The 20,219-nt window shown below is 38.2% G+C and overlaps 1 protein-coding gene across 3 annotated transcripts in view; it reads left to right on the forward strand.

Annotated features, from left to right (window-relative positions):
* The window catches only part of PIGK (phosphatidylinositol glycan anchor biosynthesis class K), a 62,318-nt gene that overhangs the window by 36,567 nt on the left and 5,532 nt on the right, over nucleotides 1-20,219 (forward strand). For 2 of the 3 annotated variants that reach the window (XM_027746112.2, XM_027746113.2), the window contains exon 10: nucleotides 7,381-7,456. In XM_027746112.2, the coding sequence (XP_027601913.1) occupies nucleotides 7,381-7,456 (76 nt within the window). Of the gene's footprint in view, nucleotides 1-7,380; nucleotides 7,457-8,847; nucleotides 8,933-20,219 lie in introns of those variants that run through there. The other variant, XM_039384723.1, reaches the window with a different exon arrangement.

A 20,219-nucleotide genomic window follows, 5' to 3' on the forward strand; every position in this document is an offset into this window, starting at 1 on the left:
CGGGTCTTTTTATCTCCAGCTTTTGATTAGCATTTTGTGCTTCAGCAGCATTGTCATGTGGAAGTTTTAAATTAATTCAAAAGAGATTTTCTAATTTACCTAAAATGTGGAGTAGTTGAGATAACAAAATGAAGCCCCACAGGTCATGTGTTTTCCAGTAGTAGCAAAGTCAGTTCTGCTTACTTAAGCTAATATTCTTTTTAATTCCTTCCCTGTGTCTTGCCTCAGTATAAAAATAGGAGTAGGCAGAACAGCGACTAAACATATTTTGACAAAAGTCATTGGCTAGAAAAGAGAAGAGAGACTCTAGACTTCTATTACCTCCTTTTAGGATCTTAGGATGATTAAGAATATGTGGCTTGGTATCACCTGAAATTCTTCAGATCAGAAATTATGTGTAGATCACAGAAAGGCAGAGGAAACATTTGTTACAGTCAATTTTTATGCAGCTTATGAAGCAACTCAATGTGTCTGGCAGACTCTGGGAACACGAGACAACCTTTTTATGATGAGGTCCAACAGAAAGCATTGCACATTCAGAGGTGTAAGGTATTTTTTAAACTCCAGGAATAAGTCTGTATGACTAGTTTGGGTCAAAGTCTTTCACGTTTATTTGAAAAGAAATGAACAGATTACAGGAAATATTTTACATTTCTAAACTGCAAGATGCTTTGCTGCTTTATTCCACAGGAATACCTCTCTGTAAAGGCCAGCACGCTCAAGTAAAATTAATTTTTCTTTGCAGTGCAAGTCAGTAGCTTCCTTCTTCAGATGATTGTAAAACTGATTGTGTCTAACACTGATTTAGTTTTTCATCGCATCAGAGATATTTTTGCCGTCAATTTATTTTTTCTCCTTTATCTCCATACTGTATTGTTCATTTTTGTGCAGTCTGCTTTTGAAGCCGTCTTTGACAGTCTGCCATGTGCTGCAGTAGGTGCTGAATGTTTGCTTAAGCAGGCAAAAGACTTGTTTGGACCCTTTAACTGAAGAAACTGTGCCGTGAAGGAGACATTGTGAGGAAGTTCCTTGGAATGATGATGCTCTCAAGTGTTTGCATCTCTTCTTTGTGACTATCCACGTGGTAAACATGGATGGGCAAATCTTGCATTCCCTTATAAACATAAGAAAAGCATTGATTAGCACACTTTTGGGGGAAGAGCAGAGTTAACCATGGTCTCACCTTTTCAAGCACTGGCTTGAAACATCAGTGCTTCTGTTGTTTAAGCGTGCCCAATTCTTAAATAAGTGTGAAGTTGGGATTTAGCAGATAGATCAAGTACCTGGCATTAATCCAAGGTCTAATTCTTAATCTTCTGTACTATGGATATGGTAGATAAATTTCTCAACGGCCAATTTCAAAAACTATTCACTCAAACCCGACATAGCCCATTTCAGCCTCTCTTTAATAGGAAAGCTAATAACTTTTTCTGATGTGGTGCATAAAGCTCTGGTATTTTGTTTGCTTTTTATTGCTAGATGCAAGTGTGTTCGTGTATTTACAGTCAATAAAGCTATCAGTGCTATACACAGGTTTAGATTAATAATTTCAGCCTCTCAGTCCTGGGTGTGTGATTTTGCCTTACACCCTTTGGTCTCATCCTGACTGTCCCATCATTTGCACTATTCCTGCTCTGAGCTCCTTGAGAAGTGGGACAACAACCCATTCCAGGATTTTCATGCCCATTCAGAAATCATCTCTCAAACGAGGCAGCACCTCACCAGTACAACTTGTTTACATCTACAGCAAATAAAGATGGTGATCCCCAACCCCCTTCTTCCACAATGCATTTTTGTCTCTGAGAGCCTTTTTTTACCCCCTTCACACTCCTGACATTTGTTTTGTGTAGTTTCCAAGAGAGGTGGTTATTTATTAGGACTTACCATCTAGCAACAATAGTTTCAAAAGAGGTGCAATATTACCTGTGCACAGGTCATATGCATAAAATTGTGTGAACTGTCCAAACCATCAAATCTAGAGACTATATAAGAAGGAAGAAATATTAGTTTTGGTCCTGTTGCCTGCTATAATGAATGTTTATATTTGCCAAGAGATGGGTTTTATGTTACCTAGACTTTTCTGTCTCTTGAGTATCTTAATAGCCCATTTCTTCCATGAGCAAACCAGTTGGTGGTCACGTTACTCTGTTTTTCCCCCTGTATTTTTGTAATACTTGCATGAGATAAAATGTATCTCTACCCTAAAGCCACTGCAGCTGTTCTGTGTAGCAGACCATGGGCTGAGGTAGCACTTGTGGCAAAATGTGCCACCTCCTGATGCTAGGAATTTGTTTTTCTTTAGCACGTGTAGACTTTCATAGGATTTTCCCCATAAGAGCGAGGATGCAAATATAAATAACAAATAAGATATTTCACTAAATATCATGACACGTTTTACTGGATTTAGATTCACTTTCCCCAGTTTCTGTTTCGTGCTCGCTTTCCTTCATCTAAGAGCAGTCACGGTGGCGGTACAAAAATAACTTTTAAATTGAATTTTTCGAGATCCTCCTATTCTGCTATCTCTTACTGCTTCCCACTTCTCGTCTGATTTTGTGTTTCTTTCTAGTCTTCTCTCTGAAAATCAAGCTCTCCTTATGCTTTGCATTGCCAGCTGCCAGGCATGGTGCTGTATGTGCTGATATTCCAACAGTGTGAGCTGGCTTTGGCACTGCTGGCAGCGGCTCTGCTGTCACGCTCAATTGAGACAGAAAGGGCTGCTTCTGACCGGAAAATTAATGGATGAAAAATGACTTTTTGTTCCCGTAATAGAATTGTTTTGAAAGAAATTAAACAAACAAAGAAATCTGTATTACAACAAATTAGCCCCTCGTTTTGCAAAGGTTTAAAAGTGTCAAATACAAATGAACCGAACAAGGTGAGGCCAACTGATTTGGTGAAATTACAGCCTCGAATTGCTGCGTGTGATTTGAGCACAGATTCCATCAACTGAGATGTTTTTTTGTACTTGGATTTTTTTCTGAGATAACTAGTTTTGAACAAAAGTGAATGCCACCCCAGGCATCTGGAAATTATCTCTGGAAAGAATAACCAATTTACTTCTCTGACCCTGTGAAAGGGAGAGACGAAGTTGGGAGGATTGTAATGGAGATGATCTTTCTCCTGATCTCTTCTCTTCCTCCACCCTGCAGAAGAGGAGGAAGTAGAACATCCTCTCCTGTGCTCCTGTGTTGACCTTTTTCTCCTCTCTAGTCCTGGCTTTCCTATCCCTGGTGGTTTTTCAGGGGGGGTTGCCTTTTGCAGGTAATTCTCCCACGCCAGGAGGCCCGTTGTTAGTGGGCTGCTGATCTTAGGGCTGGTGGAAGACAAGTAGCAGTATTGCAGCAGGTTTCTTTCTCCTTGGTACCAACTGTCCTGGTAGTGGCTTTCTTTGATCCATAGAAAAACTGACCAAGGTAACCAGTGTCACTTTGTTAAAGACAGAGGGTGAGGCTGCTTGTTAATCAGACAGGCTGATGTCCTGTGTTGCAGTCATGTGGTGGTTCATTGTTAGCGTGGTCCCCGTTACCCTTTTCCTCATCCCAGCTCTCCTGGAGAATGTTTTTGCACTGTTCAAGGCATAACAGGTGCCTGGAGTAGCCAGTTTTGGGTGCAGCCTCTGCTCTGGGGGAGAGAGTTCAGTCATTTGTGAGCTATTACCATGTTGTGTGATCTTAATGGCAGTGGGCTGTCTCAGTTCTTCTTTAAAAGGCTGGTTAAAATATAGCCTTTTGCCCTCTTGCAGGGGCTTTTAGGCTCCAATAGCCATTTCTGGCCTTTCCTCGGGACAGGCAAGTCTTGACTTTACTCCTGTTCTTGGAGCATTCAGGATGGATGCTGCTCCATGGAAGCCTTTTGCATGCAGTGTTTCAACCTCAGTGATGTTTATAGGATAGTAATTTCTTGTTGCATCATCCAATTTTCAGCTTTGGTAGAAGGAATGACTGAACCCAAATGGAGAGGAAGTTGTCTTTTATACCTGTTATCCGAATGATTAGGTCATTAAACTGGTCTTTGTGCTGAAAAATGAAAATGAGATTTATGGAGCCTTCATAATAGTATAATTCTCTTCAAGGAGTTTATGTTGCTAATACCTGTTAAAATGAATTCTGAAAGTGGTATGTCTAACTGATGTAGTTATACAGAGGCCTGGAAGGTACCTCTGTCATAAAGTTCTATTTCTGCCACAGGTGCTATCACTTGATAGGAAAACTAGAAAGATTATTATATCACTTGATAGGAAAATTAGATCAGCAAAAGCTATTGTTTTCTAACAAAATCTTTACTTTGCTTAAAATACAATGTAACTTCTAAGGATAATTCCCCTTTTTAGCTAAAAAGGATGTCATTATTAAGTGCTTTTAATTTTCCACTGTGTACATAGCTATGGACAGTGAATATAATAACAATTCAGATCTTGGTTGGAACCATGAATAGAAGCACTATGAGAACAATATTAGAAAAATGTGTTGAAATATTCTGGTAGTTGATCAAAGAAAAGAGGTGGAAACAAAGCATTCAGGAAAACCATGGTGAAGTCATGGGTGTGCTCAGATGGATCTCAGTGTGTGGCACCAGGATGTTCTTTCACTGACAAACTGCCACAGAGTGGCTTTAGATGGTGGCACTGCAGTATCACCATGATGAAGACTATGCTATTTTTATCAAATTTGCAGAGATCATTTACTGTGAGTTATTCTTGCACTTTATTTGGTAACCTCAAATGCCCAGAGTTTACTGAGACACTGCTTTTTGTACCTTCTTGCTTGTTGATGACTTGCTCCTGATAGAGGACGTAGTTGGGCAATATATCATAGAAATTTTTGTCAGGAGTTTTGATCTTCCACGCCTTAATTTATACAGTTTCTTGTAAAAGATGGAGATACGTGCTCATCCAGTTGAGGAGGCTTATCTGTAGGAGAGAAGAATCAAAACCCTTTTGTAGAGTTGACAGCTAGTACATCACTGAATACATTTGCAAGAGGTTCATGGTATTTAAGCAAAAATTTTGAGAGAACATTTCTGAACTTTTCTTCCAAAATACCTGTGTGCATGTCTGTACACATATTGTAGTGTGGGTATATAAATGTAGATGTGTATGTAAATATATTATAGTGTGCATCTACCCTAATCTATCTCTTATAATTTATTTATATAAAAAATGTAGTGTAGTTCAAGTGATTTTTTTTCAGAAAGTAAATTAGAAAAAATAAAATGTCTTTCTTGATGTTTAAAAGCTCCTATCAACCTAATTTCAATTTAAATCTAATTACTTTAAAATACGTGTTTGTACTGTTCTCCCCTCCCTATTTTTGTTTAGTTAAGCTTCCTAAGGCTTAAAATTATCTTGATCGTTTTGCTTTATCTTTTTTAATCCTTTGACATTTGAAGAAAGGTCTTTTTTTCTGCAGTTGACAAGGAGGGTGTTTGACTGTGGAAGGGAATGCTGATTCTGTCTAGACAGAAAACCTTGCCAAGTATCCAAGGTCCTTGACAGAACAGACACACAGGCTTTGCTTTTATTCCTGCTAACATTCAGATTATAGTAATTTTAGCTGTTACTTGAAGCTTAAAGTGTTTAATTTGGGGATTTGAGTTACTCTTTTCCTTTTTTCCAGATTTTCAGTGCCCTGTAAAGACTGTAGAGATAAGTGTTCCAGATATTGATGAATATTGTGTGGTGTGTACAGTTGTTTCATATCGAGAACTGTGGCTAAAAAAAATGGGTTTATGTAGCTGGTATCCATGAATCAAGGTGTTGTGTCAGCTAACAGGCTCTCAGTAGAACAGAAGTAATCTCCAATTCCCACTGACTGTGGTGTGTTTGCCAGTCAGGACAAATGACAGGAAGTGGGAAGGAAATGAGTGGAAAAGTTCCTTCCGTGCACTGTGGTGGAGTTGCCGAGCCCACTCTAAGTGTAAGTGTGTTGGTTGTGTTGGACTATAACAGCAGTGTGTTTCGTGGTGAAAGTACAAATTCATCTTTGTCATAATAATCCAAAAACTCAAAAACCATATCAGTAGATGAGCTGTGTGTGCAGGCCAGCTGCAGGCGTTCAGAGCGTGCCTACTTCATTTTTCTTCAGCACATTGAACGGTTCTAGGCAGGCTGGCACTGTGAGCTTCGAAGTATTGCTGTGTTTCTTTCGTTCTCTGCTTCTAAATTTCTTACACAGTAAGACTTTCATACTTTCATACCCTGTTCGTTACAAATTTCTGGATATTCAGGCTCTTATTTGGAGCTTAAAGCCTTTTAAACCGCAGCAGTGGAAAAGGGAAGAGTTGTGCCCTTGTTGTCCTCTCTTTTACCACAGCCTGGTGACTCTCAGTGCAGAGTCTGAGCCTGTACTTTCTAGCTCTTACCTGGCAGCTGCTCTGCAGGTAAATTAACCCAGCAAGTGTGTATAATTTTTGACTAGAAGGGATATAAGGTAGTAATCTAATCCCGGAAAATAACATATTGGCCACAATTTTTGTCTGAAAATAATTCTGCTTTAACTTTAGAGAAAGGTCTGTTTTTATCGAGATTTTTTCCCCTATTCATTTCTTCTCATATAACTCAAATTCCTATATTCAGAACTCTCAGAAATATAGAGGAATGGCTGATGAAAAACTTGAGTGATACTTTGAAAATATTGCACATGCTGTGCAGTTCCAGTAGATGAAAGCAGTATGGTTGAAGGGTTTAAAGCATGCTTTCATATTAATTTACTATCATTTAAATATTCTTCTAAGAGACTGCTTATGGATTCTGATTTTTCAACTGCAGCTACAGTTTATTCAAAGTTTAAAGGGTTGTGATGCATATTCTTTGTGAAGTATTCTGCTCTTTTTTTTTTTTCACACTAGTTTTTTGGCTTTTTGGTAACCAGTAGTACGAATATTTGTGTTATGGAACTTCTACCACACCTGAACACTGATGTCACTTGCAGCAAAAATAGGAAATGGTGAATAATCCCTCTTGCCTTTGGAGCTGGTCATATTTGAATTGTGTTGGCAGGATGGAGTGAAGAAGCTTGTCCTGTTAACGGGGCTGAACCTGCTCTGTAAATGCATAAGGCTTTTTATATCGTGGGGATTTCAATCCAGCTTTCACCAGTGCTTTGTTCACCTAAAACTAAATGTAAAGGTTTTCCTAGGTTTCTGCTGCTAAATTTGTGCTTAGTGTCAGGGAAGAAATCCACAATGTTACACACATTTCTGTTTACTATAAATTTATTCTTTTGCTCAACTTCGTAAGAAATATATTCCATTACTGTCACAAAATACACTTTTTCTTCACCATAAGTAAAATAATATCCCTGAAACTCCTAATTTCAGTAAATTAATTTGGTAGACATTGTACTAACTTTGACAAATGTGAACTTAATTTCTTTGCAGGTTTCCAGAGGATGAGTTGGCCACAGAACCACTAAAATACGCTGAACAACTTCCTGTAGCTCAGATAATACACCAGGTATGTCTTTCTATTTTAAACATTTCTTTGAAAATAAAGAACATCTGTAAGACTTAAACTGCTTTTCTAGGTCACACAGAATTAATGTCCTTATGCTGTAAGCATGTATAAACAAGATACTCTTGTTCAGATGACAACTATTAAATTATAAAAGTCTTATTCTGAACGTGGCACCGAAAGATGTTTGCTGTATGACACAGTTAACACTTCAGATCTTGTTGTTGGAATTGTTGTGTGTCTACTGGTAGAAAAGAAAAGAAAAAAATCCATTAATTTCTTCAAATTTGCATCTTGACCTAAATCATATTCCCCTTCCTGAAAAAGCAGCCAAAGTATGGAATCATCATTGGGGAATAATTGTCGTGACGAGTTGAGCAGGGAAAACAATCTCTGCTCCTAATACAGTTCTGAATTAGCACCATTTTTATTTCCAACTATGGCAGTGTCATCTTGCTTTCTGCTTTGCACGGGGTTTTTTGTTTACTTTTTGTTTTGCACAATAAATAAATAAAAAGAAGGTTGATGTGTTTTCCCAGATAGTGCCTTTTTACAGCGTCTTTATTTAAAAGCAATACTATTCTTTTGATTTAAGTAAACAAATGAGGGATGATGTGAACATATGAGCTGGTTTTGAATGCTTAAAGATCAACAGGAACAAATAAAAGTCCACTAAGTCCCCTAATAGAATTTTGTAAACTACTTTATTAAGTATTAATTATTATCGTAGATCTTTCCAAGTGCCTTTGTCAGTCAGTGTTTTTAAGCAGTTGAGTTGCATGCTGGAGGCACTGCTGGTTTTACCATAAAGGAAACATAAACCTTATTTTAAAACTTTAAAGTGTACAAGTCTTTTCTGCGAGATGTAAACACGAGGGATTTAAAAACTTTTGGCTGAAATCTGCACCTTTGGGACGAATCTCTGATGTGTTCAGAACATGGAAGATTGAAAATCAGGACCAGTTTGTGTGTCAGGAACTCCCTGGTGTTGTCAGAGCTTCAAATGACCCAACAGCCTGCAAATGTCACATTTAAAATTCTGTCTTCATGCCTGACTCTCAGCATAAATGAATTAAACAGCAGAGCAGGCAGCCAGTCAATATGTTCTTAACAGTGAGAGTGAGCAATGAAACAGTTTGGGGGTTGTTTGGAATCAGTAAATAGAAAGTGCATGGAGTGGCTCACCTAGAGGAAAATTTCAAATAGGAAACAGAATTAACCTTTAAGATGGTCGACCAGACAAAATGTCATAGCAATATTTTCCCAGCATTAGGTGGGTAATAACCAGGGAGGGTTCATTTGGCTGCTGTGTGCAACAGTGCAGTGCAATATTGCACCGTGGGAAGGCAAAAAGCTGCTTTTCTGGACTCTTACCTGTTTGCTGTGTTTGCCAGTGGTGCAGAGCTGGGGCCTGAACGAGGCAGCAGAACAGACCCAACAGGACTGGAAATGCCAGGGCAACGTTTGGATGAACAAGTGGTTTTTTTTACTTTGATAAAAAAGAAGGAAATGATAAGAAATTATAAAATGACATGAGTAAATCCAGTGAATAGTATTTATGGTGTTATGAGACTGTCTCCAAATGGATAATCAGGGTGTTTTAATATGAGCATTTGTTGTTGGTCATGTTAACCCGTGTTTTGTTTACCTCTAGACAGAGATAATAGCATCAGTAATGCATATTTTTAGCATAAATAGTCATTAAAATTTCACAGTGGGGGACAGGTATCCTAAATCAGTATAATGCTGAAGTACATTTTAATTATAGTTGTTAGCCAACATGGCTGTTAATACTATACAAATTTTACTGTAATCTATTCTCCTGAACACTGCTAATATGCTACATGTTTTCCTTGGGTATTTACATGTGATTTCTAACATTCTCTTCAGTACTTCATCGCTGGTGTATTAAAAAATATTATACTTATGGGCAGACATTACCTTTTGATTTCTAGTCTGATTATTCCACAAGAAAATGTCAGACTTGGTACATCCTGTTTAATGAAAGGAAGCCCAGGATCCGATTTTGGGATTGATCTTAAACTTTATGGCACTAGCAATTATTTATTATTATAGCAGTCTAAAAACAAAAGAATAATAACCCTATAATGTTCACAGTTCCATTTGTCAGAAACATGTTTTATTTAATGCATTAGACCATGGTTAATTGAAAAGACAAATGTGAAAAAATAAAAATAAATAGCAGAATGGAAACAAATTCTAACATTTAGAGCACTCCTTCTTAAACACAAAACAAAATCAGACATTAGTAAATAAAGCAGCTTTCTCCCTTTTCAAAAACAAAAAGGAAAAATGTGTGCTTTTAACTGAAATAAAAAAAACCACTAGTGCTTGGTAAAGGAGTGCAGTCATTAATATAAACTTGTTAAAATGGCAAAAATTGAATTTTCAGAATAATACCCACATAAGACAGCCTTTTTAATGATGTTCTTTGTGTAGAGCCATGTGTACAATGCTGCTACTGAGGATAAGTTTGGGAATAGTAAGGCCAAAAAAAACCTCAAACCATAAGGGGAAGAAAAAGGAGAGACTACTTTAATTCTGTGCTTGTCTTTAGTCAAAACAGGTCTGATGGGAGAAAAGGGGAAACTGCATTTGGGAAGATTGTTTTCATCTGTCATAAAGGATATTCATTGCTGGCCTTGCAGTTCAGCAAGGTATTTTAATAAAAGTACCTACCTTCAGTGCCAGTGCTTGTGATCAGAATGTCAGTGTGTTAACATATTTTGCCTAACTGGGATTTGAGATATTGAAGAGGCTAAAATTGTTACAGGTGTCTCACTGATGGAAGAATGTTTTATTGATGAAAGGCAGTAGATAAATGCCAGATCTCTTGATGTTGTTATAATTGAAAACAAAATGAAACAGCAAAATCAGACCACGATCAACTTGCAGTTGCAACTTATTTCAGTCCACTCCAAACCACTAAGCAGATAAATGAACATTAAACCAGGATGGTATTTCAGGACACTGAGTTGCAGCCCACGGGTGGCAATTGCACAATTTACTTGGTTTGCAGTTGCAGATTTATTTAAAAGTAGAGTTCCTAGGTATTTTCTCTTGTGGTAGAATGAGTGGGGGAATGTTAGATGCAATTCCTAATTTAAGGTAAACCGAGTTTCCTTTTGGAGGTATGTGTGTGTTTGGTTTGTAGAAGTTTTAACCTGTGCTTTTATATAAAATTGAATTTAAATTTAAGAAGGACGACGTGGGAGGATCTCCAGTTATAGATGCAGAGACTGAGGGCCATCAAAGAATGCTGCAGAGCTGCAGTTCTGCAGTAAATCTTGCAAGCAGGTCTTTGTTTCCATCATTTCTGTGCTTCTGTACCAAGTTTGAAACCACAATCCACCCCCACCATCCCCCCAGATAAAATCCTTTTGCTTTGAGAATTAATTTTTTTGCTCCTTCTCAGGCCTCCTTCTCACATAGTAGAGAGCTGTTAGTTTGTTGCATTTGTTGATGTTATTCTGGTTTCACGCAGGTTTAATTGACAGAGGTTTTCTTCTGCAGCATTTGCCAGAGATTGTTGAAAGAGTGTTAAGAAAATAGAACACACAAATGCTGTATAGATTTTTTTTTGAACTATCTTTTTATTATCTATAACACAACAATTGTAGCTCTCAGACTTAAATGTTTTCACAAACATTAAATTAAAGTGGTTTTATGTGGCTTACGATCTTTGTGAAACACTCAGTATGAAAATTAACCCATCACAGGTTGGTGCAGTCTTGAAAGCATAACTTTAAAATTCAGTGTTCTCACTGGTGCCTTGCCCAGGGCCTTGTAGGAGGAGTTCCCCTGGCACTCAGTCTGCCTCTGTCCTGATGGTGGAGTCTTGGTTCCTATAAATGTTTTATAAAAACCATTAGTGTTCAGAACTTTGGTTAAGTATGCAAAGTGTTTAATAGCATAGCAGTAACCCAGATTTTTATTTTTACTTTTGATGCAGACATTAGTTTTTGTTTAGGAATAATAATTTATTAAAAGTTTTGAAGTACTTTGATAAGTGATACTTGCGTTTTACCGTGTCTTTACAGGCTAAGAGGTTCAAAAGCAACTTGTGATACTTAGATGTGTCAGGTTCAATGTGTAAAGTTTTAGACACAGCTATTTATACATTCTTTGAAAATCCATTCATGTAACTGTGTTTGAAAATAACTTGAAAGCATATCTTGCTTTTTAGAACTCTGGTCGTGGTATTCAGCTAGGTGGTGTCAGAGATAAAATATGACCTTTCACCAAAAGTTCCAAATTCTGCTGCACCTGCTAGCACAGACACAGGTCTTCTCAGGCAGGGATGCTTTTCTTTCCAGAACTAAATGTTTTGAGGATTATTGAAAATTGAATTTTTCATAGCAGCAAACATTAGAGAGTACTCTCCCTTCAGAGCCCAGTTTTATTTTAACAAAATGCATTACTTGGCTCCCCAACAAAAAGCCTTGTGATGTGTCAGCTTGCACTAGGACACCTGCAGTTCTGAGCAACATGCTGAAGACAGTGTTGTCCTCTTATCATGGCCACTTTGAAGTTCACTCCCTAAGATTTCTTCTAATCTTAAATTTGATTTAAAAAGTTGAGTAGCAGAATCTTGCTCTGAGTCATGTCATATATTAAGAATGGCACAGTCCCCCGTGTCTGACTCATTCCAAGAAATCACCAAACACAATCATGACTTGGTTGTAGATGGTACAGATCATTTACTGGCAAAACATTCAACCAGGGACTTTCAGGCTTTTTTTTTTTTTCATCTGGTGAAGTACTGCAGAGTCAGAAATGGTATTCAGGACCTTCAGATGGAATCCAGTGGTCCATCAGGTTTTTTTAATCACAGAAGACGATGATGTGGTGTTAACATAAATTACTGATCATTGTTTTTACTAGCAAGTTTTGTTATGCTTTTCATCTGAGCATAAGGGAAACCCTCTGGAAGCAGAGACTTGGTAAAACAGTCTCTTGTCTTCCATCTTCCCATTAGACTCTCGTGGGTGATCCCTCTCTGCCTGTCCATGATGGTTATTTTACTGTTTGTCAACCACAGGGGAAGTTCTGCTGGTTTATCTCTGTTAAATTGCAATATTAGATGGAACCTCTTCTCTTAGTCTTCAAGACAGAATAAAGATAAATATCTTAGAATTATTTTTCTTTCAAATGCTGCCTCCCAAATCTTAAAAATCTAGTCGTAATTATGAGGAACTTCATTTCTGTAAGGCCAGAGTACCAAAATATTAATGTATGGGGAGCACTTCCTTTGTCTGCACACAACACTGCTCAGCAGAGCCAGAAAAGAGGCATGAGTGGTTTTTGTTGCTGACCAAGCATTACAGGGGATCTGAATGTAGTTTTAAATTTTTCCAATTATACTGAATACAATGGGTTGAATAACTAAACGCATTGAAAGGTATCTTGCATGAGGAACCTGAACAGTCAGTTGTGGGGTTCTTGTTTTTAACCCTTTCCTACTAGGAATACCACACTGAGCAGTTCCTGTAAGCCAAGAAGGGGAAATTTTGCCATGCCTGTTCCAGCTTCCCAGAGATATTTTCAGATGGTGTTTGGTAGCTTTTCCTTTCCAGAAATGTCTCATGCATGGTCATCCTTTCCTCCCTGTTTATGCCTTAAAGCATGTAACTTTTCCTCCTTCCTTACACTTGTAAAAAATTAAACCAAAGTATATTTTAAACCTGTAAAAGAATTACCTCTTTTTGCCTGTTACACACCCCGTTAAGAACAGTTAGTTGAGCAGGTATCAAAATTTGAAGTGCATGTAGATAATTAGCTCCTCTGTGCATCACTAGGATCCAGTCTCTGCTGTCATGTCTTGGAATGTGAATTTATCCCTTCTTCACCCAGCAAGGTGACAGTGAGCCCTAGTCCCTGCTCTCCCTCAAAAGCAGTCACCTCTTCAGGGAGACGCAGTAGCAGACACGGATGCAGCTGCTGCAGTGTTTTCAAAATGACCATTTTGGGCTGTCCAGGTCCTGCAGTTTGGACAAAGAACTGTCTTTTTTCTGAGGTTGTGTCTCTTTTCTCTTTCCCAACCTATGAAAACCCTGACATGTCCAGACTGGCGTTGTATCTTCATTCTCCTTTGGCACAGCGTGGGAGATCAGTTTGACAGGCAGCTTGGAGCAATTTAAGCAGGGGCTGCCCCTCAAGTGGCCACATTCCACTCCCACCCTGTCCTGGTGCTCGTTAAGCACAGCAGTGAGGTGAAAACTACTGCTTGGAAAAAAAAATAAAAGGCATTTCTTCAGTCTGGCTGAGTGTCTGAATTTCTAAAGCCAACCCGGATGGGTAGTATCAGCCAAAATTAATAAAGTGTTCTTGTATTCCCTGAAAGATTTTGTTTGTGTTTCTCACAAGCAGATGAGAAAGAGTGAAAATAATTGTTGTTCTAGCAGGTTGAAATGGAAATACACTTAAGGCTTTGGCATATCATGGCAGTGCTCAGTTTGCCCTTGAGAATACTGCTAATATGAGGCTTTATATGTGACTGTAACATCATCCATTTTGTGGATTATGAGACATCAGTTTCATACCCACCAGCATATAGAATTGTCAGATATACTATTAAAAAAATATATGAAAAGATACCCTGGCTCTATAGCAGCTGTAATTGTTCGAGGTGCCACGTTGGATTTGCAACTTCTTTAAGAGGTAATTCCTGTAACCGTTTCTTTTTAATAAGCACTATTTAAGATGTAAAATGAAGGAAGAGGTTCAGGAAATGACTGTAACATGCCAGGCTTTTGTAGAGTGCTGTAGATCTTTTGTGGTTTACTCGTCTGAACTTCAAATAACTGCATTTGGAGGGCAGGTAGGAGCTGTATGACCGCAGACTCAAAAAATTATATGTCTTATATTCAAAAAAATCGATTTGAGCCTTTTTACAGCTGAACCAACCATGTGTTTGAAGATCCCGTATGCACAAACCCTTCAATATGCACTATTGATTTTTCTGTGTCTTTGTTTTGGCGTGGGACTGGTTGTGCCACGATCACAGCCCACAGCTGTGATTTTAAGGCCATGGTTACTGTTCCTATTGTGCTCAGAGCTTTATGAGAGAGACAGCTTCAGAAATGCTTGCAGCTTAAAGTAAACTTGAAGCAGCACGTCGGCAAAAAGCAACCCAAGGTTAACAGTGAGAGGTTCTGATTTGCAGGCCAAGGCTGTGAAAGGATCATTGTGTTAATCTCTTCTGACTTGCTGCACAAAGCACACGGTTACTTTATTTATATTCTCCCTTCTTTTGGCTGCAGTGGCATCAGGAAGGGTGAGGAAAAGGAAGAGAGCAGAGGCTGGGAGATGTTTATTCCAAACATGGTGATTAAGGGGAGAATAAAACCGAGGAGGTGTGTTGGTCGCTGTCCGTGGTGACAGCAGGTGTGCACAGTGTTGCAGCTGCTGTGAAGGACCAACATGTCCATGGCCCGTGGGTCTGGGTTGCTGACATCACTGCTATAGATAAAATATCAATAGGTATCTCACTTTGGTTTGGGCAGCTGATCTTGGGACTGCTGCTCTCACTGCCAGTGTAAGGAGGCTATTTTTAAGTGAGTTCTGTGCTTTGAGACTCTTTGCTCTCCTTTGTGGTCATAATAAGCTTGGCTAATGTCAGCTTTTTTTTTGGCTAAAATTATCTCTTCAGCCATTTTCACTCTCAACATTTTAGTCCTCTCTTAAGAATATAATTCACTTTTTTCATCATCTTTGCTTCCATGAGATTTTTTTTGTGATCTATTGGTCTGCATTCATTCACATTTATCACTTACAAGCCTAGATTCTTAGATATTCCGAGTCTTTCTGGGTCCCATTTATTTGCTGTTCCTTCAAATGTTGAAAAAGTGAATACTATTTAGGACAGTGTGATGAGTTGTCTCCAGAGGGGGGATACTGAATAGGATTTTCAGTGCATAATGATATGCAAATAATATACCTCTGCCTCACATGGGAATAGAGTAAATATCTGCACAGGCTGTCTGTGACCTTAATAGGTTTGTGGGCATCAGAACACACCATGTGCTGCTGCAGCAGAGTCTCTGATGTACAAATACTGCAGCTACAAATATACCAGCAATGCAGCTGGTGTGCATTTGTAACACAGGCAGTAGGTTTGAATAATAGTCACCATTAATTAAGCAGGTGATGCTTAATGTCTTACATATAGAACATGCTAAGTCATTACACTGGAAGAGTGTCTTCATGCATGATACAAGGGGGAACTGAAAAACACACAGTAAATTGGTAGATAAGCTGTTCCATTAAACTGGTTTTATGTTGATGATGTTTCAAATGTAAAAGTACCTTTTAAAATTTTTGCTTCTTTTTAGTTTATTTTTATTACAGGTTCTAGAGCAATTCAGGAAACAGATGCTGGGTTTAAAAAAAGCTTTGCTTTAGCAAAGCTTTCTGTGTGAGAGAATGCATTCTTCCTAAAATTTCATTTTACTTAAATTAACTTGTATTTCCACTGAGGATGGCTTATATTAAGCACAAAGGGAGGCTTAGCAGTTTAGACTTCCATCAAATAAACTGCATAACTAAAAAGAGAAGATACCAAGCCTCACATACTTATACTTGAAAGTATTGTGTTCTCTCTCATGGGAACTCGAGATTAGAGAAATTATAAAGGCTTTGCATAAAAAAAGGGAGTTAGAATTAATTTTTGCTTAAGCAGGGAAGTGTCAAAAGCCTATTATGGTAATTTTTCAATTTTGTCTTAACTGTTCACACATTTTAAAATAGTTGTACAATTGAGTGGAGCCATAATTGATGTGTTGTGGCTGCTTTTTTTTTTTTTCCTTGGGCCATCATAAAACAGCTTAGGTGCACTTAGGCATGGAAATAGTAGGTCTGCTAATTAAGTAGATGAAGATTTTTATGTCATAGTGACAAAATTTACCTAATGGATTGGAATAGTATTCTAAGAATGGTTCCCCTATTCTTAATTACATCCAAGTACCAAATAGCAATATTACATGAAGACAATTAAACCACAAAAACCTTAGTGGGAAAGCATAATTTCTAGCAGTAGAATTTTGGGGTTGTAGAGATGATCATGGTCATTATTATTATTATAGTAAGCAGTAGCAGTAAAAGTCTGCATTTAAAAAAATGCTTTATTAATGGTCTTTTAATGTAAATTAAAAGCTGAAAATATCATGGAATGAAGAGCTACTGCTACATTTATTTTTTTAATCTTTATTAAATTAAAAAATTATAAATCTTGTCTGTATGAGAAAAACCTGTGAAGTGCTATGGTGTAGTAATGCAAAATTTATGGCTGAACTAAAATAAATTTTAGGACTTCCCTAATTAAAGGAAAAACTGATTTAGCGAAGCCTTTTAATGGTAAATTAAATCGCTGTTTCTTATGGTAAATACAGTGTTTAACAGCAGAAATACTGTTCCAGAATTACTTTCAGTTTGGAGATCAGATTTGCTGTTCTTTAGTATTTGTGTCCCTGGAATAACAATGGCAGGAATGAGGCAGACAAGAGTGTGCATGGAGGGGTGTGTGGAGTAGAGGGAAAGGAGGGGATGCTCTAAGATCCTAAAGCAAAGAGATTTCTTACTCTTTATTCCTTATTTTATTGCTTAATAGTGCATGACATTAGTGTGTGTGTAAGCACATGCACAATTTGAGTGTAAGACTAAATTCTTCACTTAGTCTGTGTCACTAAATACATGCAGGATCAGGACCTTCCTATATAAAGGAAATTACTGAAGTATGTTTTAGTAGGTTGTCCAAGATGCAAGATTTAATTCCATTTTCTGCTGTCTGTTCAGTGTTCTGTAACATTTTCATTTCTCACATAACCTTGTACAGTTTTTATTAATCATTACTTTTTTATTGTTTACACATGAAAGCTTCCCTGATAGACAGTGTTTATTTAAATGGTATTCCAGTGAGTAATAAAATTAGCATAGGAGTTTTGCTAGATTTTTCTATCTACTGTATTTCTTCTGAGCTTATGCAGCATAAAAAGTAGCTGTTACCAATAAGCTCACATTGATAAGGAAAAAATATAAATGTTATCCATCTTGACTTATTTTGCAGTGCGGTGATGGCAGATACTTTTCTGAACACTTTTCCTCAGGGGAAAGCACTGTTAGCATCAAACATATCCCCACATTTATCCCACTTAAACGTGTAATTCTAGGTGTTATTGGTGATTTTTTTTGTGTTAAGTTAATTATATTTTATTTACTCTCCAGTAGCTCGCTGTGAGGAGCACAGCAATGTAACTCCCAGCTCTTGACAGGGCTGATGAATGGCCAGAGATAGAGATATTGGCAGGCTGCTCTCCAGTGCTCTGTCTGGAATTGTTTTCCTAAACAATTCAGAGGGTTGAAATTTGATGAAATCATTTCCATTGGAAGAATGAGTGGAAAGGGTAAATGAATGAAGGCTCCAGTAATGGAGCAGTTGTGTTCATGCTGTTGGACAGAGCAGACAGGAGCCTCTGCTGTGCCAGGAATGTGCAGAGATGTTTGTGTCCACTTTGGGTCTGGCAAATCACACACCCGGGTTTGGAGGCCCCCTGGTGCCATCCCTGTTGTGTTTGCCTGGTGGGCATCATTTACCTGAGCGCTGGCTGGGCTGAGAATTCACCTGCCCTGGGTCCCAGGTGCTGGGAAGGCTCCCTGTGATCAGAAGTTTTATATTATGTATTGTATATCACAGGTTGGAAGATTAATGAATAATTGTTAAACCACTAAAAGCACTTTGCAGTGCTGTGAAATACTGGGAGATAACACTGAAAGTAGATAGTAATAAGTAGAAGCTCATTTTAAAAAAGCCCTTACAGATTATGTGTTTTAGAAGGAAATGAAAAAGTAAAGCTATCATAACAGTATTGTTATGTTACAGTGATTGTATTATACAAAGGAAATATTAAAAATGCAGTTGTTGGTATTGATGTTAATGTAGTTTAACTGCTGTTCTTTCCCATACCCTTTTGTTGTTGATGAATGAACTTTCTTCATTATTCTATTAATATTTGAGATATCAGCAATCACGGCACTGTGGTTAGTAAATACAAACTGGGAGATTAGACAAAAGTACTTTAAATTGTTTTGCGGATTAACAGACACTGTTTATGCTGGAGTTCTCTTCTGACTTTAATCTTGCTGTGGGCACAGAAAGGATTAAACTATTACTAGATGGCTGGAGTTATTTGATTTCTCTCACCCCCCTGTGAGGACCCCAAAATCCAAGCTGGACCCGACAAATTAGAAGTACAGACTTCCACTAAAAGCTTTGAGGACATACTTTATGCTGTGATTTGCTTGTGATACATATAAATTCATTCTGAAATTAAACTTTGTTGTGTGCTTTGTGGTAAGAATTGAAAGGACTACCCAGTTTGAAATTCTAAATTGCAAGTAAACCCGAGTAGTTATGGAGTGGCTCTAGGAAATATATAGTGTACTGTTGGCACAGTGCACTGGGTAGCAGAATTTAGCTTTTCCAAGGAGTTTCCTTCAGTTTGAGATCAGTTTTCTGAGACAAGAAGGAGTTGTTTCAGTTGTGGATCTGAGGTTAGCCTTGAATTTCAAAGACCTGTTTTGAAATGTGGATCCTTTTTCGGATTTCAGCACTGGTCTTTACCACAGACCCTAACGTAAAATCTGCTACCTTGAAAGAAAATCTCTAGTATTGCAGTGGAAGAAATGGAGAATTTAAATGGAGAATGACCCAGAGGAAAACTTGGAAATTTGCACCCCAAAATAGATAAAATTCACCCCAATGAGTGCAAGACCCCCAGGACTGGCAGAGGTGGAGAACTCCTCGGAGGGCTGAGCACGGGCTTTCCCCTGGGCTGTGCCTGGTGCTGCCTGCCAGGCAGCCCCACAACCCTCAGGGATGTTTTATACCACGTGTGCTGCCAGAAACAGCCCCAAACTGGGTCTAGGGCACTGGGTGCTGAAACTGCAGAGAGAATTAAGCAGGGATTAATTTGCAGTCCGATGGCTGCCACTTGGATGGGCTCGTTGGCACACGATGCTTCTGATGGGTTATTGTGGTGCAGTTGCAGAGGGATATTTTGCACTCGTGGTACAAACACCTACCATCTGCCTCAGGGTGGGGAGAACATCCCCTGTAACAAGGGTGATGTGCTTATTCATTTTTAAGGTTATGCCCCCTTTCTTAAAGCTCTGTTTGGGAAAAAGATGCTGGAGGAGATGGAAGAATTTGTGTATCCCTTTTCCAGTTGGGAATTACTACATTCCTGGCTGTATGCACTGCTTTCTGTGCTGCCACATCTGAGTTTAACCCAAAGCTCCCTGTACCAATATTTTTGTCCTTACAGAGGTCATAAGGCAAAGGAAGTTCTGTTGGAAAACTGTTGGCTTATAATGATAAATTTAACACGGTGTTTTCCACATGAAATGTTAATACATGATGTTTTAAATCTTATTTCAGTTCTCATGTAACATTTGAAAATTAAACCATTCCTAATCTAATCACCACTTCAGCTGTAATACTTTTTTATTATTTTTTGCATAAAGCTCATTTTAATTGGAGTAACACGTATTGCATGTTTTATGAAACACCTTCATTTGAAAGTCTTGGATACTTTCCATTCAAGTCCCTACAGACCCATCCAGTTTGAAAATACACTGTTTTATCCTCTCCTTAATTACAGTACTTGGAGCAACTCTCTGTTAACTGTTTTTAAGTTCCACAGGATAATGAGTATCTACCAGAACTAGAGAGCACAACAGAAAACTGTTC

Source organism: Pipra filicauda, unplaced genomic scaffold (assembly GCF_003945595.2).
Source record: "Pipra filicauda isolate LSUMZ 115617 unplaced genomic scaffold, ASM394559v2 scaffold36_size6622888_pilon, whole genome shotgun sequence".
Lineage (NCBI taxonomy): Eukaryota > Metazoa > Chordata > Aves > Passeriformes > Pipridae > Pipra > Pipra filicauda.